This window comes from Anabas testudineus, chromosome 13 (assembly GCF_900324465.2).
Source record: "Anabas testudineus chromosome 13, fAnaTes1.2, whole genome shotgun sequence".
Lineage (NCBI taxonomy): Eukaryota > Metazoa > Chordata > Actinopteri > Anabantiformes > Anabantidae > Anabas > Anabas testudineus.
Window position 1 is genome coordinate 5241842 of NC_046622.1, and position 26720 is coordinate 5268561.

At 40.2% G+C, this 26720-nt stretch overlaps 2 protein-coding genes across 7 annotated transcripts; one reads left to right on the forward strand and one right to left on the reverse strand.

Moving 5' to 3' along the window:
• Positions 1-9079, forward strand: stoml3a (stomatin (EPB72)-like 3a). Of its 4 annotated transcripts, none has more exons than XM_026363978.1 (8): positions 1-1454; positions 1870-2014; positions 2221-2293; positions 2394-2476; positions 2588-2791; positions 3236-3370; positions 3450-3677; positions 8947-9079. In XM_026363978.1, exons 2-7 carry the CDS (start codon positions 1892-1894, stop codon positions 3639-3641), a joined length of 810 nt encoding a protein of 269 aa, XP_026219763.1. In that variant the 5' UTR covers positions 1-1454; positions 1870-1891; the 3' UTR covers positions 3642-3677; positions 8947-9079. The 4 variants fall into 4 exon arrangements, with proteins under 4 accessions (XP_026219763.1, XP_026219747.1, XP_026219755.1 ...); XM_026363962.1 differs by having other exon boundaries at positions 1870-1973; XM_026363970.1 differs by having other exon boundaries at positions 1870-1931.
• On the reverse strand, positions 4939-26658 carry mtus2b (microtubule associated tumor suppressor candidate 2b). Of its 3 annotated transcripts, none has more exons than XM_026363891.1 (15): positions 26352-26658; positions 20623-22616; positions 20140-20332; positions 19582-19788; positions 16025-16159; positions 14665-14763; positions 13589-13779; positions 9402-9468; positions 8963-9177; positions 8513-8618; positions 8139-8212; positions 7939-8037; positions 7727-7846; positions 7356-7453; positions 4939-6888 (listed from the first exon to the last, which is right to left on the reverse strand). In XM_026363891.1, the coding sequence occupies exons 2-15, from the start codon at positions 22396-22398 to the stop codon at positions 6681-6683; spliced, it is 3588 nt and encodes a 1195-aa protein (XP_026219676.1). In that variant the 5' UTR covers positions 22399-22616; positions 26352-26658; the 3' UTR covers positions 4939-6680. The 3 variants fall into 3 exon arrangements, with proteins under 3 accessions (XP_026219676.1, XP_026219669.1, XP_026219683.1); XM_026363884.1 differs by having other exon boundaries at positions 7356-7456; XM_026363898.2 differs by lacking the exons at positions 13589-13779; positions 14665-14763; positions 16025-16159; ... (2 more) ...; positions 20623-22616; positions 26352-26658 and adding an exon at positions 11579-11951.
• Between the last annotated feature and the right edge of the window lie 62 nt (positions 26659-26720).

The window sequence follows — 26720 nt, forward strand, 5'->3', positions numbered from 1 at the left end:
AACTAAGAGCAGAGTATGAACAGCAGCAACCTGTCCTCTAAGCACTTTCCACAACCTCACCAAGCTAACAGTACTAAATGTTATCTTGGTGAGGTGTCCAGTTTTTAAAGTAAAATATGTGTCTTTTGCTTTTTACTGAAATATATACAGAGTGAGGTACCTGTCCTGACCACAAGGGGCGCTATTGCAGCAGGAAAACAAATACATTTTTATTATTGTAGTTTAAAGTTAGAAATCATTTCTGAAACATTTATCTTCTACTACTCAGTCCTGTCCTTAAAGTTACTGTAATCTATAAAAATTTATTGATTTAATTGGACTGAAAGAGGTTCTGGCATCAAAATATCAAGGAAAAGCAAGTCATGATCCTGTAGTATCAAAATAAAATGCATTTAGTCTCCAGTGGGGTTTTATTTTGCATCTAGTGATAAAGTGTTAAAAATTAAATATCATAAGATAAGGAGGAGGAATATTTTCATTGTGATGATGTATAAATGACTATAAATGAGATCTGCCTAAAATAATAACACAATAAAATCTGATCCTTTATCCAAGTCAAGAGCATTAAATAAATAAAGATCAGGTCACATTTTATGACAAAGGAATGCAAAGAAAAAAAAAAAACAAAACCAAACCAAACCAAAAAAATCATCAAAGATCATCTAGTGGGGCTGGCTTCCATGTAACTATCATATGGCAGTCATTTGAAGTGACCTTGCTATGGTAACGTGCTTCTCACATTTCAGCTCACACACAGTTTTCACGGTACAAACTAAAAACACGGACATAAAAATTATGACTTAGGCTGTTTTATTACTGCATGTATTCAAACTGCTTTCACCTATTCAACAGAACTATTACATTAATACTAATAACAGGAATAAGATTCTTTCATCTGTCATTCATTCTCTTCTACCTGTAGTCTGTGTTTGTTAAATTTTACGTTTTTTATTCTTATTGTATAAAAACTTACTACGACAATCTTTTCTTTTCTTCAGTTGTTTCACAAAACTTCTGTTATAAAGGGAAACAATCACACCTTATTGCTCCAGCACTGGCTCTCGTGTTTCACGACTTGGAATCCTCATGTTGTTTATTCAGAACATGCATTCAACAGGTGTCACATCAGCGTAAGAACGGGAAACACCTTAGCTTTTCAAAACAGGAGTCAGGTAGAGGCTGCTTAGGCTCTATGGTTCATGTTACTCATTGTTATTAATTAGGTGAGTCCAAGAGTCACGTACCCTGCGAGTGTACGAGTTTATGTGTATCTCAGGCTCGTGCAAGGTAACAAGTAGCGAGGGGAGGGGACAGTCTACAGCCTGCAGGGAGAACAGGCAGCTGCAGCTCGGCTTCACAGACGCTCAACATCAGTATGCTCTCAACAACATCCAGCACAGTCGAGATGGTTACACATGGTAAACTTCAGATCAACCCTGACCACAACGTGGAGGGTAGGTACTCTTTTTATTTTTATTTTAATATTTTAAAAATCAGTGTATATTTTGACTGTCATCAGTTAGGTTTCCTGCTTGTCTCTTTGTTTTTTGTTTTGCTCACCAAGGATACAGAGGAAAAGTAAATTATTCAGGGTGAATGAGCGACTCTACTGTAGTAGGATCTGATCAGAATGTGTCTTTTAGTATTTTGTTTTCTGTCAGACTTTGAATTAAGACATTTGAATATTCAATATGATTTTTTGACCCTATTTGTGATGGCACTCATAGTTCAAATACTAACTCAAAAACCTAACCTAAAAGTGGACGGATAATTAGATTTTCATTTATATTTCCTCTCTTAACAAGACTTAAGTAACCTTTCACAACATTGGGACTCGTGTCACTGTCACCTTTTCCACTCTCCTTACAGATAAAAACTTGGGAAGACTGGGATGTTTCGGCTGGCTGTTGGTCCTCATATCCTGCCTCTTTGTAGTAGCAACGTTCCCACTCACAATATTTATGTGTATAAGGGTAGATTGAAATCCTACTTCTCGTACCGATCAGCTATAACCGTAATAGAAACGTCTTGTTTGTTTACATCTATGTAGTGTTAGCATTTATTCAGTTAAAAGTGCATTATTGGCTAATTTAATAAATAATTAAAATATGCAGAGCAGTAGCTGTGGTCATTTATTGTAGTTGATATGTATCCTGACATGTTTGCCTTTGCACTGATTTATTTTTCTTTCTGTTCTGTGTGTGGCTTTTGAACAAGCAGATAGTGAATGAGTATGAGAGAGCTGTTATTTTTAGACTCGGCCGGATCCTAGACAGGAAGGCCAAAGGACCAGGTTTGTCTTTTTATGTGTCACATACATGAGTATATACTGTGTGGCCTTATTAACTCCAGTGGATAGATGACATAAAAGCAGTATCTTTATTTCTTTCTAGGGCTTTTCTTTGTTCTGCCCTGCACTGACAACTTTATCAAAGTTGATCTTAGAACCGTGTCCTTTAACATCCCTCCACAAGAGGCAAGTTTTTGTTTCTTCTTTGCTCTTTCTCTTGTCAGAGTGCTTATCTTACAGTTTCTGTCATTGATAAGAGTTTTCCTGGCTGAACATAAAAACTTTTTACCTTTGCAGATCCTAACAAAAGACTCTGTGACAGTGTCGGTGGATGGTGTGGTTTACTTCCGCATACACTGCCCGATCTCCTCTGTGGCTAATGTGTCCGATGCAAATTCATCTACACGGCTGCTGGCTCAAACCACCCTGAGGAATGTTCTCGGTACCAAAAACCTTTCAGAACTGTTGTCTGACAGAGAGGGCATTTCATTGAGTATGCAGGTAAGGATGCACTGTGTGTTAATCATATTTAATGGCTGGAGCTGGAGGTCAGAGTAGTAGTGTGAAAGTTTAATGTAGTAATTATTAATGATTTTAAAATAGACTGTTTTCATTTAAACAGAATTCAGAAATCCACACAGAAGTACAAGTACATATAGACTGGTGTTTAAAATCCAATATATACTTTATTATCCAGTTCTTGATACCAGTGTGTTGTTGTTGACCATGGGCTTATCAGAGCTCGTAGGCATAAAACTGTCTTTGTCTTCTTCTGAAATGACAATGACGAGCGAGGAGCTTGAACAAGACGACAAATGTAACCCAAAACCAAAGCATTGAGCTCCACACAATGCCTGAGTTGGGTGATATGTTTGACTATAATAAATGAAGGGAGCTAACAAAGGTTTAATGCGGCTGGATTGTTTATTTAACCTTTCCCTACAGGACGCCCTGGATGAAGCCACTCATCTGTGGGGCATTAAGGTGGAGCGTGTGGAAATCAAGGATGTGAAGTTGCCTCTGCAGCTGCAAAGAGCCATGGCAGCAGAGGCAGAGGCCAGTCGGGAGGCCAGAGCTAAGGTGAAGAGGGTTTATACTAAAAATAAAAGAATGCTGAGAGAGGTCATGTCAAGAAACAACATCTTTGTCTGTGTTGCAGATCATTGCTGCAGAGGGAGAGATGAACGCTTCCAGAGCACTGAAAGAAGCCTCTCTGGTGATTTCTGAGTCACCCTCTGCTCTCCAGCTGCGATATCTCCAGACCCTCAACAACATCGCAGCAGAGAAGAACTCAACCATCATCTTTCCTCTGCCCATAGATATACTGCAGAATTTCATGCAGAGGAAATGACGAATCTCCTCATCAGCAAGTCCTATAAAAGCTGAAGTAAGTCTCATTTACACTGATATTGTTATATTATCACAGTTCTACGTTTCAGCGACATCGTTGTTAAATAATTGAAAATGGTCGAAGTGGGCTAACGTGTTTGCTGCTCAGCTGTGTGCTGCACTGCATTATCAGTTCCTAAGATTAACTAAGCAAAAATAGGAGCTCAATAACATAATTAAGTACTTGGAGGTATATCCACACCAAATGTTGTATTTGTACACTTATGTTTTTGTAATTTAATACTTAAATACAAAGTGCAACATGGACATTAATGTCTCATAACTGACCACAATGTTTTAACAAGATGAGCTACAGTCGCAGTTCTGGAGGAGGACAAATAAAGAAATTTGAAATGCACAGGGAATGTGACACAGAAATAATGCAAAACAACCTTATAAAGACATGCTTTCATTAATACACTTATCCAGAGCATGGATTTCTCATATAGTGATTACAATATTTACATAAGAAAGACCCAACATCCGTTTGATATCCAGGACCAGTCACCGGGTTGGTTGGATCGCATAAGATCTGAACTGTAAACAAAACCTGTGTCAAACAAACATTCAGTAAACCAATACAAGGTCGTGCTGATGCAATCAGTGCAATTGGAGTACCTGATGACAGAGAGAAACATCATTTCTACTTGGTTTTAAAAACACATTAAAATCCACCAGTAACCAAAGAAACTTTTATTGTACTAACAGTAAATTCTACGAACCTACAACCAGTCCCTGCTCGAGCAGAAGTCTATGTTTTATGTCTGTGGGAGGTTGGTTGTTATTATTGTATTAAAGCAATATTTCTTCACACTATGTTATATACAGTATGTATATACAGTCCCCTCCAGAAGTATAGTTAATCTGTTTTTGCTGTAAAGTGAGAGAATTTGGGATTAAGATCAAAAAATGTGATGTGAGACAAAAGTTCAGAATTTCAGGTTTTATCTTGTGACTGAACAATTGCTGTTAAAATGGGATAAATCAACAAGAAATTCAAAGAGCTGCCAATAGGAGAAAGACGAGACATTTTGAATATGAAAAAACCACAGGAAGAAACCACCAAAACACAGCTGAAGTAAAAACCTATGATAAGAACAAACCATTTGGTGACATCATTGAGTCACAGGCTTGATGCAGGTATTGCAAACATTAAGTCTCAAATGGATTTTAAATCAAATATTTTATTTACTTCAATAGAATGTCTACCTAATATTTAGGTCATCTGATACAAAATATGCTATGTTTTTGACACATACAGATGCAAATAGCATCAAATAAAAGCGAGAAACTGAATTCTTTTAATCCTAAACCCAAATTCTTTCAGTGTACAGAAAAAAAAAATCATTCAATATTCAATTCCAATAGTTTTGGAGGGGTCTGTACCTATTTACTTACGGTTTTACATTAAAACAGAATGTGATTAAATTAAAAAACAAAAAAAAATACACAAAAGGGTTATGGCAGTTGATTCCCTTTAATAACTCTCAGCACCTGAGATTCTTCTCTACAGTGAGAAATGAGGTAACATCTTGCAGATTTTCGTGCACAATTTATTAAAAGAAATTTAAAAATATTATTTTTTTTCCTCATCAGGAATTTCGGGATTTTGTCGAGTCAATTGGAGGGACAAGTGAAAAACTAATATTTGGAAGCCGCATCACATTTGCTCACATTTGTTTTCTGTTGCGAATCTCAAAGCACGGAGAAAACATTTAGCGAGACAAATGCTAAACACTTCCAATTACTGTAGCTGCAAAAGCAATGATAATGGAAACATAAAGACAGAACAACAGTGCAGGTGTTAAACTGTATGAATGCACCAGATGGACAGATGTTAGGATTGAATGCATTTACATGAATACTTTATGAAGAACTGCAATGTGTGCACCACTCAGTATCTGGTTGTTTCTGCAGCACTGAACTCCAGGCATGTGACAGTTACAGTACATGATGAACTGCTGTGATTTCCTCTTTGGTGGCTGCTAAAGATACAGAGTTCTTGTTTAGTGTTTTCTTAACCCGAATGCAGGTGAGGGGCGCAAACTCAGTTAACACAGTTATTTAATTAACTGGTTTCATTTGAGCAAATCATCCCCATCTTATTAGAAATAAGATTTGACTCATGCTCACCGTTCCACTCACATGTGACACCCATCAAGTCATAGTAAATCCTAAAATAAAGATAATTGTACCCGGAAGACAGAACAAGCGCTAAATAGAGCTATACATGAACAGTTTTTACTTATTATAGTCATTTATATCATTATAGTGTTATACTGTGTAGGCGATTCATTGGATTTAAGAGTTATGCTGTTATCATACATTTTTAGGTCAATGCTGAAAAAGTAAGATAGATGATTGAGGTTAAGTAGTCATTCATACACTCCTGATACATGAATCATCTCAGCATGGAAACGCTAATGAATGCCAGAGGAGACTTTGCACTTTGAGAGCATCTTGCTGTAGGTAGTTTTATGATTTAGTTTAGTTTTTTATTCAGAGTAGTGCCTGTGCCTTTGTAAACGTTGCTGGTGGGAGAGAATGGATGAGAAAGGCGCTTCTTGGGTTCATCGTTGCACTTTTAATGTTTGCTTTATCTCGTTCATCCGTCATCCTGAGTGCTGGATGAGAAGGCGGCGATGAGAGATGAGGCGAAAACATGGAAATGAGGCACCGTGACTTTGATCCTGCTCTCTGACGTTTACAACGACTAGGTCTTTCATATACTGTTGTACTGCAGTATTTCTGGCTTGTGGGGCATTCTTGTGGAATAGAAAAAGAAGGGCAGAGAATTCCCTTTTGAACAATAAGAGACGCTAATACAATTCTTTAGGTCAGAGATTAAAATTCCTGGGGTTTGACTTTGGAAATGTGTCTCATGGGTGAGTGACATTTCCCATCTGCATGGTGTAAAATCCTACTCTTCTAACCGAGAGAAACATTCAGCAACAAGTATAAAAAAAGAAGGTGTTTGGTACAATAACTTCTACTGAAAGTGTCATTGATGGTAGGAGTGTGGCCGGGCAGGAGAGCCTGGTCCAGAGGAGGGGCGGTGGATGGGAGAAGAGCTGGGAGACATGCGAGGGCTCAGCTCGCCCGTCTGAAGACGCCATAGCAGTTCCTCATTAGTGCGGCTCAGCCTCTTCTTCTCCTTGCTCTCCTTCTCCACGTTCACTTGCAGATTGGCATTTTCCTCAGAGAGTTGTCTGAGGAAGAAGTGGGATGACAAAACATTTCAATATTATGGAATAATGCAGTATTCAGAACGTTCTAATCTCTGTCCATTACTGTTGCATTCAGAGATTTTCTGAACCACTCTTTCACAATTTAAGCATAACCGGGTCAACCTGGTCATTCAGTATATTCAGGTAGTCAGCTGACCTCGTTCTTTGGACACATAACATTGCTGAACCTAGACCTGACCAACTGCTGCGACCCCAGATCATAGCACTGCCCCCACAGGCTTTTACAGTAGGCACTAGACATGATGGGTGAATCACTTCACCCGCCTCTCAGAGAAGGTCAGAGAAGGAGCAGGATTCAATTTGGGTTGATAAAGACTCCAGTGGACGTGAGCAGTTTCTGGGTGTGAATGTGGTCAGGATGACTGTGAACAGGAGAGAAGGCCTGTAGGTTATACTTCCATGAATAGATAAAGGTAAAAGACACTGACCTGGACACAGCTAGGTTTTTGTCTATTCGCTCCTTCAGGTCTTCGTTCTGCTGTTGTAATACCTGTAGTCTTTCCTCCAGGTACACGTTCTTTTCAGCCTGCTCAAAAATACAGGAGAAAAGGTGCACAACATTAAATTCTTTAAATACTGAATAACAGTGAAACACACTAAATGCAATGGTTTAATGAGGAGAGATTTAATCTTTAAATTACTAGAGGTGCAATAACTCCAATATTGATGCAGTTAAAGACTAAAACATTATTTGTAAAATTCAACATGAGGTTACTGCAGATTTCAGGAGAGTTCAATACAAAAGTGAGTCCTAAAGGTTTTTTCAGATGTTGAACAAAAGCAGAAATTTGAAGCCTACTATTTTTTCCAGTTCTGAAATCTTCAGTTCTTGTTGATGAATTTGCTGATTCTTCATCTCCAGAACTTCTTTCAGACTCTTTAGGTCCTCATCAATGTGTTTATAAGGTGCCAAGGCGTCCTGTAAACAGCAGGTTGCATTAGCGAAACCATCAGTCTTTAGCATCAGCAGAGGTTTTATTCAGGTCTTGTACTGTATCATGTAGCAGTTACCACTATCTGCTCGTCTGTGCTCTTGCGCAGAGCTTCTTCAAAGCGCTTTGCTCGGTCTCTGAGGCTTCGGTTCTGAAATGTCAGCGTGTCCACCTGATCCTGGGTGGCAGTCAGAAGCTTACTGGTTAGTAACTTACCACAGAATCTATCATCGTCTATATTCAGCTTATGTGTCCATCAATAAAATTAAAATTCTTTACTTGAAGCGACAGTCTGATCTTTTCAAACTCCTCCTCCAGAGACTTCCTCTGCTGTTCATGGGCCATCTTCAAATCTGTGAATGAAATAACATATTGTTAAACCTTCTGAATGTGCAGCCGAATGAGTCAGCAAAGTAGAGGTAATGGGCATTCGTAGCAGTGCGATGACCAGTGGCTTTTCATGTTTATTTCTTGAAATGTATTATGGTGTAAATATTTTACAGTATGACTGTGACTATTTATGACCTGAAAAGGGAACTGGCACTGTTGTACAAATTCAATTAAAACAAATGTACTGCCGGCTAAAGTGGTTTGTCTGTAGTGTCTTTACTCAGTTAGCATAGGGCCAGTAGACTTTATTTTCTGACTCTTACTTTTTACAGTCCTGGCGTGTTCTTCTTGCAGAGTGGCCAATGTGTCGTTATGAGTCGTCTCCATCTCCATCAAAGACGCCTCATGGTTCTCACTCATCTCCTCGAGCTAAAGCCAAGATTTAGGCAATTAAATGTAACACATATAACATGATAGCAGTGAAAAACGCATTCTCATACACACAATACCAGGGGTGTTGTAATAGGTACCACAGTATGCACAGAAGGGTAACGTTTTTATGGGGACTTTCAGTTCCAAACAGTTCACACTGAGATCTGTGGATGATCCAAAGGAACAGGGATATGATTTATAGACAGAACAAAGTTTTGAATGTTTTGAAAACCACATTATTCCAGATGGAAGTAGGAAACAGAAGTGTGGGGTGGGAGAGAGGATATGTTGTTTCATATCATCATTCTTATTATTTATCTTTCAGAGATGACCACACACACCTGCTCCTGCTGTTTGACCCTCAGCTCCTCCAGCTCAGTTCTTTGTTCTGCCTGCAGGCTCTCTATCTCGACCATGTGCTGCACCTTCAGCCGCTCCTCCAGCTCTCCCAGCTCCCTCTGCTGCTGAGCCCGCAATCCCAGCAGCTCAGCCTGAAAACGATGCTCCAGTTCCTCCTTCTCCTGCTGCAGTTGCTCCCAGTGTGCAACACTGAAAGCTGGAACACAGCGTTTGTTTCACTATTTGAATTTAGGTCATTTAACAAAGCAAATTTATTTCAAACCACACCACAGTTAATTTAACCTTTAAATTTAGTGATCTGAACTCCTATTAGAAAGGAATGTCAGTGTTAACAGGGCAGCATTTTAACAGTGTCTGGACTGTGGTGATCTGGGGTTAAATACAGGTGATGTCATATCTGTCACACTGAATCCCACTTACCCACTTCATCCCTGATTCTGGCAAGCTCCAGGGACAGTTCCCTCTCCTTCACAATGGCACTCTCACTCTGGAATGCAAACACATACATCGGTGAACACGTCTGAACTGTACAAACGGATTTCTAACAAACATCTGCAGTAGCACTGAAAGTTTTCGTGATAAGAAATGACAAAGAGTGAAACTGACAAAAAAGATTTTCCCATGTTGTGAGTTTCATTTCTCTACTCTTCTGCCCTCTGATGACTTCTACCACTTTCCTTGGGATTTTTCCCACTAACTCAAGTCACATAATAATGGAGTTTACAAGGCCTCTATTAATTTGACTTCTTCCATAAATCTATTTTCTAAACTGGTTTTCCTAATCAGGGTGTATAACGGTTCTTTTTAAGAAATACTATCTGTGCCCTTGTTTGTTTCTACTCATTTCTTTCTTTTGTTGCACCACTATGGTTTGTTACAGTATTTGATTCTGACTTTTCTCACACTTGTACTAGTCATATCTAATCACAGTGTAAATATCTACAAACCAAACTGAACCGATTAAAAAAAACAAACAGAATTTTCTTTGAATTAGAAAATAAAATTACTCATGTTGTCTCTCCTCCTGGTTGTCACAAGATTAGCTGTGGTGATTATTCAAAAATAAAATAAAACTTAAAATATTTATACATATTTATTAATTAAAAATAACAAAACCCGTTAGTAGTCAACGCCACAGTCTATTGCACTAGATAATAAAAAGCTGGGTGTTGGTGCCGGTGCTCACAGATCACATGAAGAGTGGTAACAACATTTTTTTTACTCCATGCTAAAAACTCAAAGGCTCCTCCAGTATCCACTTGGGACTCATCATGATGTGACATCCTCAGAGCACGTCTTACTCACAGAGCCACGCAGATAAAAGACTATTGCTCACAACAGTCAGATGGCTATGCACACTGTTGCATGGAGAGAAAGCTTAGATTACTGAGCAGCGCTTATGAGAAGCGAAGAGAGAGCAGCAGGTGAAATATGTATGACATAGTATACGCCATGTCTCTGCAGAAATGATGTCACCCTCTAAGAGGTTTTATTTGGAATCTACAGTCACCATGATCCTACTCACCATCCTCCAGTCCTGCCCATACTCCCCCCGGCTTAAATCTCCAGGGAGTTATGTGTGACATGAATTCTAATTTTCCTAAATGATACTCAACCCTCACCCATGGCAACGTAAGCCATTGTCAGCTACAACCAAATGTTAGTTTTTTCATTATCAATTACACTGACTATTTCTGTTTGACTTTGATTAAGATAGGGAAATGGTCTAAATCACAATTAAATGACATTCAAGGCTTAATGAGTCTGGCCAACAGTGCAAACCTCAATATTTACAAATATATATTTGATTTATTTTTAAATTAAACAGCTCAGTGACACAGTTCAGAAGCTGCAACCAGCTAATGCTTTCCACTATTCCTTATTAAGTAACAAATTAATAATAAATTATAAAAAAATGTGTATCTCATTTCAGCACTGTTCTTTTTACCTTCTGAAAACGAATACTCATGGCTTTTTATATAAGACCTCTCATTCTGGATGAGATGCTGTAATGAGTTAATCTCTCCAAAGTCTGCATCCATGTAATCAGTCCAGTCTCAGTGGGACCATAAAAGGTTTTCAATGTGCAGCTGCTGTTCCTCTTTGGACTTAGGCTACTAGCTAACTGTAACTACAGCCTAAATTTTATAAAGAAAACTGAACACATGAGTTCATGTACTTGATAAATAAAGCAGCATCAGGTAAACGAGAAGTGAAAGTCCTATACAGTCAACTGATTGTAATCACCAAGAATTACACAAGTTATTAATATTGACAATAATGTAAACAACAAAACGAAGAAGACAAGTGTAAGAATATAGCATAGCAGCAAAAGTATGTTATGTAATGTCCCTGCAAACTGTAAGAGAAGAGAAAAAGGGGCAGTGCGACAGACAAGACTGCTTTGACTCAGCATAATCATGCACAGCTTCACATCTTCCACCAGCTCCGTCACTAGGAAACAAGTGAACAAAATGCTCATATAGACAGACCCATTGAGACACCCCCATCTAACACACATGCGCACAACCACACATACATTAAGGAATCCTCTGTGTTGAAATAAGCTTGCTGCCTGCAGAGGATCCTGCTTTTACCGTTTGATCCAGACAATGCAGAGGTAGGAAATGGAGCCTACAGCAGCAATGGCCCATACTAGGCTAGCAGACAGCAGCATCCCTGAGCCGGCTGAGGAGGCAGCAGTGACAGATGCGAGTGAAGGAAAGATATAGAAAGAGAAACAGAGGGGGAGGGAACCAGGCAAAGAAAGGAGAAGGGGAGGAGAGATGGCAAAACCGAAACCTCACCTCGTTTCCTAGTTTGCGACCGGCGTTTATCACTGCTGAAACAAAGACTGCCAGACCCAGCCCAGCTCTGCCTACCCTCCTCTTAAACCCCCACCAACACGCCCCATATCACATTCAGTCGCATGGCAGGGAGCATCACACGCAGGCGAACACACATGTGCAGGCTTATTCATCGTTGAGGAAAAAAAAAGACTGGAGCAGGAGAAGATGGGGGAGGGAGATTAATCAATAAGTGACCAATTATCTGCTGTTATTCAGGGAAAATACGTGAAGGCATTTCAGGACATACTGAACACACACACGTAGAAAATCATTCTTGCTAGATAACTGACTGAAACAATGAAATTAAGTTTCTTGTAGATATTGTAACAAAAGGATGCCCATCTTTTCTCTAATACCTAATTTCTTTATTGAATAAACCTTCTGAAACCTCATTAGCACATGTGTGATCAGTAATAGGCGAAGTGAATCACTGGATAAATGCAGGACGTTCATGAGGGGCACATCTAAACTTAGCAACAACTAACAGAGCAAATCACAGCAGAAATACGATGTCAGCATAATAGATTTAAATTGAACAAAGATTTAAGGTTGGACTGTTGTGACCGAATTAAAGGAACATTTTAAACGGGAGTCCTAGTGCTCAAGGGTTAGTGTGTATTTGGAGATTTAGTATTTCAAATGTGTAGTAGCTATTTTAAGATCTTCCAAATTTATTATCATTCATTCTTTAGTGGGACTGATGTCTGTGTCTGACCATTGGTCCCACTGTACTCAAAGGACAGCCATACCCTGGCAGACAGCTCTAATCACATTTAACATTTCCAACTGTAGCACAAACCCATGGGTGGGGCTGGGAAGCAGATGAAATACAAGGAGAGCACCAGCAAAGGGCAAGAAGCAAATACATAATGGAGGGTTGGAAAGCAGAACACATGCAAGCAGAGTGTCCACACCATCAACAGCACCAACCCAGCTATTTAAAATAAATACAACAATTCAGCCGCTGTAGGAGCCAATACGAAACGCCACACAGCTCAATCACACGCATGTCCCCAGAAATCCATAATGCATCGCATAACAGGTCCCTGGAAACCCTTTGGAAATCCTCAGTGTTTCCCAACAAACAGTTGTACTGACAGAACCTGCTGCTTCAGAGTTCCTCCCAACATGTTCAAAAAGCTCCGATAGTCAGGTATTAAAGCAAGTCACTGGCTTTGTCAGCAAAGCAATGCTGACAACAAAAGGCAGATGCCGTAGCTTTTGCTTTTGTTGTCTGAAAATAGGCTGCAAAGCAAATGAATAGGAAGATCAATTAGCAGGCGAGGTTTAGGCAAAGAATGGTGTGTCCATTAAAGGACACAGAAAGGACATGTGCATGACACCTAAAGCTGGTTTTACCCTATTATCTAAAATTATAATTACTAAAAACGAATTGTTTTTTCCAAAGCATCCAATGATGTTTCAGATAAATTCTCATTTCAGTGTGACATGAAAAACAACTGGTAGAGATTTGAACCATCAACCATCACAGTCAACGTTACAGCCACTTTGTCAAATTACGATCATGCTACACAGCGATACAATTACATAGAAAGGGCTGTTCAGAAGATTCATCCCTGCTCAACATCCAACATTATAATAATATGAGGTAATTTAGCAGAATTTAAAGGGTTACTTCTGAATGAAAAACTCCATAATCTTGGATGTAAAAGAAGTCAAGTTCAGTTCTCTGAAACTCTCTGAATTTCCACATCTTTTATGTTGCTTGTCTGTCGACCTCAGGTCTGCTGAGCCTACCTTGTTACAGAAGTGTTGGGTAGTGATGCTGAAAACGTCCAGGCACAGGGAGGCCTTCTTCAAGTGGGCCTGGAGGCTCTGCAGCTGCAGAGCCTGCTGCTCGCAACGATCCCGCAGCTGCTGGATCAGCGCCAACTCCCGAGACCTGTCAGCTTGAACGGGACCAAGGACTCCTGCTGTCTTCCCATGGACTGTAGTAACAGAGAGCAGATTGATTAATAAATAATTATAATTTCATTGCAAACCGAAATATTAAGGATGCACAGTGCCTTTCACAACTGGACCATATACTGTATTTAACATTTCCTTTACAATAAGATAAGTATAACCTACAGGAAGACAATGTGACTACACAAAATAAATAAACATTAATTTATCAAATACTTAATATTGCAGTAACTTTTTTTAAGACTATATTCGGACTGTAGAGACATTACATGTTTATTATGTAATGCTACAAGCATTTGTTTGCTACACCCCCAGTTGAAAACAAATAGCTGGTTTGCTCTTTCAGCTTACAGACACACACACACACACACACACACACACACACACACACACACACACACACACACACACACACACACACACACACACACACACACATACAATTTAACTGCTGATTTCCTAGGACCTGTGTGGTTTATATCCTCCTACGTGGACAAATTGGCTTTCCAATTTAGTGTTCCTCAAGTCTGCTCACTGCTCCAACTGCAATTAGCAGCAATTTCCTTTTTCACCTTCAGTTTATTATTGGAGCACCATTGAAACTCTCTGGCTCTCTATCCAGTCGTCAATCTTTTCCTCTGGTCTCTGAGAAAAGGACAAAATGCTGACTTGTGTTGTAGTAACATGACCCAGCAGGATCGCTACTGAAGGAACCATCCTAGCAATTCAGCTACCGTAGCCTGTTGCCATGACAACAGCAGGCTGCCATTGGTCTTGCATTAAAGTGTGGAGACAGAGAGAGAGAGATGTACAGAGAAAGTGACTGTATATTTTAAGGATACAGCAGAAGCTGAATGTGATGCACTACCGACAAACCAAACACACAATCTCCAACATGTAAAACTCACCAGGGGACTGAGGCTTGGGTGAAACCACTGCAAATCTTTTAGGGGAGGACTTTGGTGCCATTACAGTCTCTGTATCCTTCTGCATCTCCCTCCTTAATGCTGTGTAGTAGAGAAATGAGACATGTTTTATAGTGCACATGTTTGACATTCATACATTTTGCCCTTGGATTACATGTTAGTACAAAATTGGTGGTGCAGAGATTTGCACACATCACTTACTGTAAGTATTTTCATTTTATGCTATCGTAACAATCCAATGTGGAATAATCAAGTCAGGCTGCAGTTGGTGATCGACACGTTGGTACAGTGACCACTAGCTGGAGCTACTGCTCCACCTGTATATATAACAAGGATGTATGGTTCAAACAGATTCTGATGCAGGGAGCTGAGGCTGTTTCTGGCTCCCACATAAATACAATCTGTGACCACTGGATGGTGTTGATCTCCCACATTTCACAGCTAACATACAACTACAGACAACAAGGTGCAGCAGCTAACAACAAAGACTATGTCAGCACAGTGTAATATCCTGCGTGGTACTGCCTCAATTCTGTGATGCAATACTAAGCAAGAGTTTAGACAGAAGAACAGAAGGTTTTGAAGGTTAAATATTTCTTCAAATGTTAAATTAAATCAAATCCACAGGGAAAATGAAGTGAACATCGTAGGTTAAGTGACTGTGCAGAACCTTTTTGTGATGAAAGACTCTGCAGCTGCTGAAAGAAAAACATCAACATCTACACAGATTCCAGCTTTGCTTTGTAGTCATCTAGCTCAGTTTTAGGAGCCTTATTCTTTCACTTATAAGAAAACTCAGATGGTAAATGATTCATCTTTTTAGCAGTTCTACTACATGAATTAATTAAACTTATTTTAAATAAAAATTATTTGAAGAATTGGCCTTATGGTTGAAATATTAGAAAAATATGGTAATTTCCTGGCAATAAAAGTATATTTATTTTGTATTAAGCAGGTCAGGCACTAAAATTAATAAATTTACTCATTTCTATTCATCAGTCAATTTTTGGACCAATAAAGTACAATAAAAAGAAATAACAGAATGCCGGTCCAGTCAAACATCGATCACTACATCTGTAAACTAGTAATCTTAACAGATAACTGTCATTTCTGTGAATTACATGCTGGTGCTGAACTGATACACATGCATTGAAGGCTGCAGCATTGCTTGAATGATGACTGCAATCCTCATGTACAACACACTCACACATCTTGTCTTAAGTGTCATGTGATCATCACACCAGACAGAATGACATTCAAGTGGGGTTGTGGAAACAGTGACACCACTTTTATGTTGTTTCTAGCACCAAACACACACCAAAACAGTGTTGTAGGGACATACCGAGTGGGGAGCTGCGCTGCGGGGGCAGAGTGCGGCGTTGCAGGTTGGGGGCGTTGGGAGGCTGCGGCCGACTCAGACCATGGGAGGTTTCACTGAGGGATGCTGTGGCTTTGTGTAGTGGGGTGTCATCAGGATCTGTAGAGTGAAGACAGTTTCAGAGAACAGAAAATATAGTGGTTGCATTTAAATTTGAGTTTTATCTAAATCTAATAACAACACGACAACGTTTTTCTCAACAGCTGAAGCTGATGTAGATGTCCAGCCTGTGTAAGAATCCCTCTAGGTTTATTTTTACATACAGATAGTTCTATGAGTATTTGAACAGGGACACAAATTTGGCTCTATTTATTTCCAAAATGGGTCTGAAATCAATCCATCAAGATGTGTGTGTGCAAAGACTGTTTAGTAATTACAGCCAACTGTAATTATTAACAAATTATGTTGTTACTGTAACTGTCTCTTCAGAGGATTGAATACTTAGAACATGTTCAAGAGGGTTTTTCCTCAAACAGTCCAGATACAAACTGCAAACTACCGGCTATGAATGTTAGAAACCTTTTGATTTCTGTTCTTATTTCTTTCTTTCTGCTTTCACTGACTCCATGTTTCTACTTGTATAAGAGGGAATAGGTGTTGCGCACCAGCATTTATTTCAGTGTATTACTGTGTAATGAGATGCAGTGGACAATGCTTGGCTGTACAAATTGCTAAGAACTTCATATATTAAAATAAGTCTGTAATATTAGTATTATAATGTAGGATTTTCCTCATTACGTTTTTATAACCAAAGCCATCATTTACTTTGATAAAACTGCAGGAAGACTGATTGTCATTTTGCATTTTAGGATCAAATATCGGCAGATCACTATTTTTCCTTGGAGAGCAGTTTTTTCTAAATTGCAGAAAATTTACAGAGACTAGCAGAAAAAGCAGGATTGCTGCAAACATCTTAATTATTCATAACAGCTGTTATTATGCCTCTAGGTTTCTGTGAATATGAAAGGCTTTGATTCATAGACAAACCCAAGCTGTAGCAAGGAGTAGTCCAACAGAAAAACAACACCATGAACAAACATTTCCTTCTAATGTGCGGGAAAATCCCTGCTGTTGTTATACAATGTCATACGTTGTTTTGCTTTTTAACATTTATTAGGATAAACCTTTTTTTGTGTCAAGGATTGCAGCCCTATATGTGCAATTCGCCATTTAGGTTTACTTTGTCAGTGCAAGTGAAGAATTTCCAACCACGTAGCTCTTTTTACTTATCATGAAATATTAATCAACTCGATCAATAACAGTTCTGGCACATGCTGCAACTATAGGTAACTCTGTACTCTCACAGGGGAAAGGACAGGTTTAAATTAAATTAAAATATCTAAGAATGACTGTAATTAAAAACTAAAAACATGCTGTAATATACAGTGTAGAGTACAGTCGAAATGACTGTGGATACCACAACAAATTCATATGAGAAAGCGATTGTTAAATCTTATGTCAAAATGCCCACGGCCTGTGTTAAACACTCAGTGGGATCAAACAGTATCTAGCTACACAGAGTCCCTATTCACCTGGGGAAAGTCAGCAGATGCTTTTGTTTCCGAAGGCATTTTACTAAAAAGGAGGTTTAGCCAAGATGCAGACTGGCTGAAGGAGCCAGCTAGAGGCTGACTCACACTGTTAAATGCTCGTTTGCAGCCTGCATGTACAGTGCAAACCCATCTCCTGCTGTAAGCATCCTCTGATCTGTGTTACGCCAACAAGACACGAGGAAGACTCTACTCTGTTGGTGGCTAATTCAGCCGAGACGACATCCATGTTAAATATTAAAGAAATTCTGGCTCATCTCTGTTATTATTAGTGAACGTTCAATTCTCATGTTTTCTCCTATTTCTGAATACATGTTTATCCAGTAGGCCTGCGTTGGTTTGACCTGCCCTATACCGCTACACCTCACTGCTTCACTTAATATCCTTTTGAGAAAGAGAAAATAAAATAGGCCTTCCAGACACCAGAGGGGTCTTGATCAAAAGCGGTCTTTTTACTGCAGCACATGACAAGGGTGGGTGTGATCTGCTGGAAAAGCAGCTTAATATTAATAAAATACCACAGAGATTTGCACTGCTGGAAAGTCTCACTATGAACTGGAATGGTTACTAGACGCTATACCATGCCTAGAAAACGTCTAAAAATATCTCAAGGTGACATTCAAACAGCTTTTTTTGTTTGATGAACAGTTCAAAATCCAAAGATATTAATGTTCCTGTGATGGAAAACACAGAAAAAGCTGTTTAATCACAAAGTTTAAGAATTTGGAAGCAATGAGTGTTTGCTATTTAAACTAGCACTAGCTGAGACTTTAAACACAGTCTGCTTTATCCAGCCTTTCATCTCCCTCTGCTGCTCTCAGCGTTCTGCACATAAGTCATTACAAAATTACAATGAGTAAGAAGGCTGCAATATCAAATAAATGTATTAAATTATCATTATGTATAGAAGTTTGTATGTAAAACACATAGAACACATATCTTGCTGGACACAGGAAGTCCTTCACTATGAGCCTGATGTTCATCATGGCGACCTCTACTCTCAAAGGACACTAAAACTCTCAGGCACATTGTTTTGGTGGAGTGTATCCCCAGTGAATGTGACTGTATGTGAGGCATATGGTGGCATATTAATAGAGCACTGCTGTCTGAGCCAAGAACCTGAAGGGAAAACACTGCCAAACAAGCTGCCATTCATGGATCTGCTGTCTGAGCTACTCCCAAGCATTTTACTATCTGGTAGACACCCATCTATTATTATTTTTTTGCTGAAAAGCGTCTTTCTGAAGCAGACTGCAGCTGCTTTCACCACTGATTCTGGATAGGAAAGAGACGACTGCCACAGACATGTGAAACAGTTGCTATGGTTAAAACTGGGATATGAACCCTGCATGTGACAACAGCTGCTTTCTCCTTTTTTGCCCAGTCTGAGGATCCTTCCTGCACTAGCAGTTTAAGGAATCCTTTAAACCCATGAGGTCAGTATAAGACAGTAAGGGGTGAGCAGAGACAGGCAGCTATTTTAAGACTGGGACAAATGTGTTAACGCACAGCAGAGGAGAGCATCAACCCTTCATCATAGCCACTTTATATCAGCACAGTCAATTATTAGCTTAGGAAAACATTTTACTGGCATTGACTTTTTTAAGTGAAAGCTCTGGGACGCTTATGAGAAGTGGTGTCTAGCTGATCACCAGCCTCTGATCTAAAAACAAATGCTGCAGTACATTGAGGAGAGACAGGTCAACATTTCCTCTGTGGTGCAGTAGCTTTCAGCACCTTTTTGTGATAAATGAATAAAAAATAAAAGGGAGCGAGTGGCTCTTACTATAATAACTGAGTACAGCAGGGGAAGCCACAAGTGCTGGTGAACTAATGGGAAGATCTAAAGGTGGAATATACCTGTGCTCACACTAAACAGTATGCCTGATATATGGAATAATGTCTGAGGCTCTACTTAGCTGTGTAACCCTAATAATAACATTTGAAATGTGTGGAGAGGGCATCACTCACGCTGAGAAGCTCGGCTGGGATCATTGTGACTGCTGTCATTAGACTGGCTGCTTGACACAGAGGAGACACTGGAGCTCCGGACGAAGCCGAAGGCGGCCAGACGGGCAGTCGGTAGGGCGGAGAAGCCTGGAGGACGAAGACCAGATTGAACTGGTTTGGCCAGGAGGTTCTTGGGTGGGATTTCTGGACCTGACCTCTTGTGCTCTCCTGGAGGTAAAGGGGAAAATAGCAATATAACAGCTGTAGTGAGTGAATCTTCAAGACCTATCGAGACATGGGGAATACCGTTCAATGTAAAGGTCAGAGTGAGAGAGAATGAATAACACTGCAATAACTTTTTTTTGTGAACCATATGTGAAAAGTAGATCATGACTTACAGTATGAGTGGGCAGAAAGGTGCAGTGCAACTTAGTAGGATGTAAGCATGACTAAGCCATAAAAAACAAATTGCCCAACATGAGAAAATTCTCTGATAACAATCCATACATTTTCACTTTTGAAAGTGAAATTTTCACAAATTGCAGTATTTTCAATCTGAATTTATCATTATCATCTCACCTGTAGGATCCTGGTGGGCTTGTGTGGTCACCCTGACTGCCGATGACGACTGGCCTAAAGTTGAGACAGACCTTTGACCTGTCTGCGGGATTCTTGGTTTGGCAGCAGGCTGCCTTGTGACTGCCCCTAACCCCAGCTGAGGCCTCAAAGCTCTGGGTGAAGAGTACACACTGGCTCCTTCTTGGGTACCATGCTGTTGAGGAACCAATACATTGATGTCGATGGTCATTGGGATTTTATAGTATACTGTAGTTTTGGTAAACTAGATTCTTTAATTTAATTATAATAACTTCATTAGCTTTCAGCTTTTGTGATGTTCTGTAATGTGTTACTTGTTTTGTTTTCTCTGTTTGAAACCTGGAAGTATACACAGTACTTACAGTGCATACTTTTACTTTTCTCACCTTCTGCCCTAGGTACTGTACTAGGTTAGACCACTAATCAAACTCTGGAAATATGTCAAGGCAGAAGTCAACTTCTCACCTCTTCCTCATGAAAGCTGTCTGACTTCCCGCTTAGCCTCTGAGGGATGGTGCTGCTTGAAGGTTTCCCCCCAGTCCCAGCTGTGCCTGGAGAACAGTGCCCTCCCTTCTGCATCTCCTGTCGATATTTGTCAAACAGCAGGTTGGATGAACAAAGAACTGGTGTGGATTTAGGCTGAGGACCAACCTTTAGGTCTTTATGAGCTGGTGGGCTGGAGTAAGATGGTAATCTTAGTGGGGCTGTAGAGGCTTCATGTGGAGCATCTGGTTTTGCTTGAGGATTCTTCCTAACATAGGTGATGATTTTTGGTCGAATGTTTTTGGGTTTCTGGGGAGGAGAAGACCTCCTGAGTTCAGGCTCTTTTTGCTGAGGCATAACAGGTTTGGGGATACCACTCATTAACAATGTCTTACCCGGTGGCTTGACTGTTTGACTCAAACCTCTCTGAGGAGAACTGCTACGCTCCAGGCTAAGTGCCCTGATGCCCTGAACCTTAGCTGGAGAACCTGGCGGCCGTCTCTTGGGTGAACAGGAAGTTATTTTAGGCGAAGTAGGAAGTGCTGGTCGACTAGGGCTTCCCCATGGCTTCCTCCTCTCCAGACTTGAAGAGCTGGAGGTGACAGTGTTCTCAAAAGAGGCCTGCTTTTTTAAACTATTCTCAAACGAAGGCTGCTTTTTAAAAGTCTTGTCAAAAGAGCTTTGTGTTTTCACTGTGTTATCAAATGATCCTTGTTTTTTTATGGCTTTGGATTCAATTGATGACTGATTCCCCTTTGTGCTTGTATTGAGTGGGCTGTAGTTTACATCAGGGGCCTCATCAGCTTGTGTGCTTTTATCCATTTTATTGTTGCTTTCTTCACATGACTTTTTTGCTGTGGGTAAAACTTTGTGCTCGGTACATCCACTATCACCCTCTGACATGTCATTCCCTGCTTTACTCCTCCGGTTATTGTTCTTCTTGTGCTCATCAATGATATCCATACATGGAACAACTCCATTGCTCACTTGTGGCTGTGATATAACACCCACTGAGTAAGCTGCTGAATTCCGATTCACGTCCACAACCTTTTGGTGTATTGTGCTTTTTTGAGAGGACAGGGAAGGATGATCAGCTTGTTGAGATACCTTGCCTCTCTCAGAGACAGTGCTGCAAGTCTGGGAAGCCAGAGTCAGGTCTTCTGAGATGGTTGAGTAAGGACCGGAGGCAACGTGCCAAGAGTCTGTCGTCTGGGTCCTGCCAACAGTGTCCATAGCAGTGACCATGCTTGAAATAGTTGACAGACAGGATACAAAGACATCCGTTTCAGAACTCAGGTCAATCTTGGATACATCTCTGCTCTCTGAGACATGAAAGGCTTTGGATTCTTGCTCACTAGCACCATACAGAATGGACTTTCTCTCTTCCTTGCTCTTATTATTTATTGCCTGGTCTGCTGTGGCTTTGCTGTATGATGAAGGCTGTGACTGAAGATCTTTCCGTTCTGTGAGCCCAACAAAGTCCTCTCCCTCTCCAACCAGGTATGCCTCCAGTTCCTGACATTCCAGCATTTCAAACTCGGCCAGTTCTGGGTCATCACACTGGGAGTCCGTACCCCAGATTACAACTTTGTCTTGCTCTGCTGTTTCAGTCACCTGCCCCGATAAAATGTCTGTATCTGCCATTCTTGCTTCTGTCCAGATATCATTGGAATTGGCATTATCATCAGCCAGCACTCCACCCTGCTGGTTGTTATTCCTCAACTCCCCCTCAATGAAGGGCTCTTCTCGCTCGCACATTTTGGAAGCAGCTCTGAGTTCACAGGGCTCTCAAGAGCTCTTTAGAAATCAATCATCCATGGCATCAATTACAAAAAAGGCTGCGTGCACATCCAAGAGACTTAACAGCACAGCAGGATCCTAGAGACTGATTTTCACATTTCTTTCCAGTACACATGTACTAGCAATTTAATGTCTACTTTGGGATATGGAGCTTCATGACATCTGAGGTCCTTTTCCTGGATAGAAAAGATAATAACAAAATCACTTGACATAACCAGTTAGACTTGATATAAAAAGTTAGTGTAATGTCATTCAGTGAAATGTTTAAGAGCCCACACTGAATTACAATTAAAGGCACAAGGATTTCAAGCAGCAACCCTATGAAAAGTGCATTACCTTTTAAGTGATACCCTATTTTTTCAAAAGACAAACTGAGATTGATTTGAAACAAGAGATTTCCTTTAGAAAAGCCGTCTGGCTACGTCTTGATCTCATTCATTTTCAGAAGTCATCTATTAATGTGATACTTCAAACTAAACCATGACTACTGATCTTGCAGCAACACCAAATTAACTCCTTCAGACAAATATTTTTAAATAAGTCTAGGTGGTTCCTTTACACCTAACAAAACAGCGATATTCAATTTTTTTTATACACGGATAATACTATCTCAACCTTTGCATGTGACTGAGAACTAATGTGACGTGAATATGCTGCACTACACCCGGTGGAGGCAGCTTGTGTTAACCTACTGCTCAACCATGAACTTTTCAGTGTAGGTTACAAGTTTGTGCTTGAAACTATGATACAAATCAACACAAGGCAACTCTGTTATAAAACAGTATTTGAGTTCTACAGCAACTGTATTATTTACTGTTGAGATAAATAAATAGAAAAAGATGGAAAGTTACAAATCCCACAATATACACAGAAAAAAGATGCTTTTCGGACTTTGACTCTGCATGTACAGTATGTGCACTTTATAGAATAATTTAACAGTCTGTTTAATGTGACAGGAGCCTCTCCAAAGATAATACACTATTGGCCACACATCAAATGATCTCTGCATACCAGAAGTCACAAGGAAAATACCAAAACAGCACACTTCCAGGGTGGAAAAATATGCCAATACCACGTGGGACTTACTTGCACTTCTGATGTCATTAGAAGGACTTCTAGTGTCTTGCATAGAGCTGACTGTCAAAATGACTTCTAGGTCTTTGTGCACATTTATCACCCTGATGTTTAGCAGTTATGATTAGGCTTAGGTTGTAAATTGGTAGAAACTGCTCCGTCCTTTAAGGTTTCCCTTCATCTTTTCAGTCAAGAGCACATTATAAAGGATATCTGAAATTTTCGGAGTGGACTCTTACATCGGACTGAAAGACCCTGTGATCTCAGGCAGCAACTATTTCTCAAAAAAGCATCTTTACATTAGGTTCACACCTTATGAAATCTTTGCCATTGTTCAGCCCTGGTTGTCAGATTCAGCTATAAACCTTCCATTAATCTCCAAGTCAGAAAAAAACACCTGTTGTTTTAAGTTTTTTACACTAAAGCACAAACTTATTAAACACATTTGATGTGCTTTTGTTTCTACTTCAATCAAAAAAAATACAGAAATAAATATAAAAAATCAACTTCAGGTATGCAGCTGTACTTGCAGAACTAAACGGGATGTCACGAGGACTGAAAATGGAAGAACAAAACAAAAGACTATTTTAAATGGCTCAGGGGGAAAGCAGAAGTAAACTGGCTAACATTCATCCTTGTTAGACTCATCACCTGATTAGCATGACCTGACCGACTACTGCTCCACCTCATCTCTTTGCTCTCCATTTATGTCCTATTAAATTCAGTTACACCGCAGGAAACAGCATCCCATTTCCCTCTAATAAAAATAAACTGGGCTGTTGTCTGATAATAGAGTGAAGGGAACATTACTGAATACAAAACATTTGCAGTTGTGTATATGTTCTTATTTATGGATTTCTTAAAAGCCTTACAGATGCAAGAGTATCTATCAAGCATAGAATCTGTTTGCTATACAAGCTAACACACTGCACTGAATGCTGCCTCAGCACCTGCACTGCAGAACAGTGACCAATGAATCAGATTCCCTCTACACCTGCTTCTCCCCTGCCTCCCTATCAATTCAAGCCGCAATGCCCACTGGGAAAACAAATACCTAATGAATCTATGTCGAAGTTTTTGGCATGCTGAATGTTCACTGATGAGTATGGCAAGAGATAAGAAAGTAGGTAAACAATCTGCAATCTGATTTATCTGCAGCCACGATTGCTTCTCCATCCCTTCAACTGATTTCCAGCTACAGGTCAATGCAGTTCAGAACAGGCACTATGCACAGTATTTCATATAACCTCCATCAGAACAGCAATGTTATCATGTGTATAGCTCACAAGATTTAGCTAGATTCTTTAAGGAATTCATCTTGGAATATTAAGTTATTAACTTAACAAAACAAGGGACTGGGAAGTCCTCCTGCATATTTGTGAACACTCGATCTAAATTATTTAATTATCTAACATCAATATCTTTCACAGTCAGAGTATTCTGTACCTGCCCTACTTTGGTGTCTTAAGCCAAAGATCCTTTCCCGTTTTTCAGCGCAGTGCATTTTATAATTTTCTGCTTCAATTCCTCATGCTGGATGAAATAAAAGTATTACAGAGACAATTAAACGTTTTAATTTGTTTCTACCTCTTTCTCTTCACAAATCTCCCGAGAGCTGAGATTCACAGTCCGGGCAAGAAAGAGCAGGATGCTGCTGGTCTTACTGACTGAAAAAAGTGCAGTGCAAGTACCCCGAGTGACTGTAGAGATATTCCTCACCTCCTTTACCACCCAATTTACCATTTCCACCCACATTGTCCATACAGTGCTGCTATACATTCAGGCTGTTACTGTGTTAGGCTCATTCCAGCGTTGGCCTTTTGCTTTTTTCCTTGATAATTTACATTCCGTCCCATGATTTCTCCTCCTGCTGGAACAGCTGATAACGTTCCTGCCGTGACACCATCACGGCACAAGGGAGATTGAGGAAATTTATGTTCACCCCAACGACATGCTTCCCTGAGCATGTTTCCCCATCCCCCAATTGTTCAGCAGCTCACCCCGCCACCTGCCTCATGATATGCAACATGATGATGAGACCTTCACCGCGGCCTCTTATGAAATCCGTGCATCTTTGCACAAGTGCATGTTAAACAATGTGTTTTACTTAGTGAAACAGAAGCTTGTTGCAGTCATACAGTATATCAGAAAGAGCATAGATCAGGACTTTCATCTTCCCATCATGCCTCACATCACACTTAAACTGGAAGCCCCATGAAATATTGAAGATGAATGAAATATGAAAATGGAGGCACAAGTCCCCCCCCCCCCGCCCCCTGCTGCTGCAAACATGGTCCTCTGTAGGCTACTTCACTGTCACATAGTGCATCATGTAAAAAATATAAAAAAGGCCTTGGCTGACTGTGGTCACTGCAGAACAACTGCAATGTGTCACTTCACTGTTGCACATGTCCCTTCATTCATCTTGTTCCTTTTTTCCAAATTTAAAGTGCATCTCTACATGTGATCCCTGAACAGGAAAAAAAGAGGAAGGCCAAGCTTTGAAAACCAAGCATGAGACAGGGGGAAGCTAACACATCATTCAGACTCTGACCCCGCTGCACACGCACATGCACACGCACGCCCTCAGAGGTAAACCCACCTCTTTTGTGTTTAACAGCCAGACTGTGTGCAACAGCTTTAACAGCCATTATTCTCCCATTAACTCATTACGCGGCTTGAAAACAACAACAACGTTAATAATATGATCCGCAGTCTGTCCAGCAGATGCAGCAGTGTCAATAAATCCAATTATCACTGCCGCTGATCTGAGAGAGAGAGAGGGGGGGGGGACAGAAAACAGCCGCCGTCACCGCCGCGCACTCACAGGCCCTTACCGTGTACATTCAGGTGATCCCCTGGAGAAGAGCACGACACCGGAGAGAAGATGAGGAAGAAGGAGCTTCACGTCCAGCTCCAGCCGTGATGGAGAGGATACAGTCTGCAGTATCGCTGGGAAACAGGGAGGATAGGAGAGGAGGTGAGACTCTACGCCCATGTTAACATGGGCTCAGGTCGCCCCCTGCAGGTGAGAACATCCTTTTAGTTTCTCTAAATCAGTTATGCAGAGCTACTGTACATGCAGTGATCAGACCGTGGACAAGTCTGGCTGGATTATTTGGCTATACAGAAATGCATAGTGTGTTGAGTACAAAAATATTAAAGAAATTACATTATTAAGAAGTAGGTCCCTAATTCCTCAGAGA

What these genes read in the sequence shown, in the direction of transcription:
- stoml3a (XM_026363962.1), top strand. Translation starts at nt 1,376, where the DNA reads ATGCTCTCAACAACATCCAGCACAGTCGAGATGGTTACACATGGTAAA. An exon ending in CAATATTTATGTGTATAAGG is followed by an intron (nt 1,974 to 2,220) that starts GTAGATTGAAAT and finishes TTGAACAAGCAG; the next exon opens with ATAGTGAATGAGTATGAGAG. An exon ending in CAGGAAGGCCAAAGGACCAG is followed by an intron (nt 2,294 to 2,393) that starts GTTTGTCTTTTT and finishes ATTTCTTTCTAG; the next exon opens with GGCTTTTCTTTGTTCTGCCC.
- mtus2b (XM_026363884.1), bottom strand. Translation starts at nt 22,398, where the DNA reads ATGTGCGAGCGAGAAGAGCCCTTCATTGAGGGGGAGTTGAGGAATAAC. An exon ending in GCACAGACGAGCAGATAGTG is followed by an intron (nt 7,847 to 7,938) that starts GTAACTGCTACA and finishes TGCTGTTTACAG; the next exon opens with GACGCCTTGGCACCTTATAA. An exon ending in AAAAACCTAGCTGTGTCCAG is followed by an intron (nt 6,889 to 7,355) that starts GTCAGTGTCTTT and finishes CTTCTTCCTCAG; the next exon opens with ACAACTCTCTGAGGAAAATG.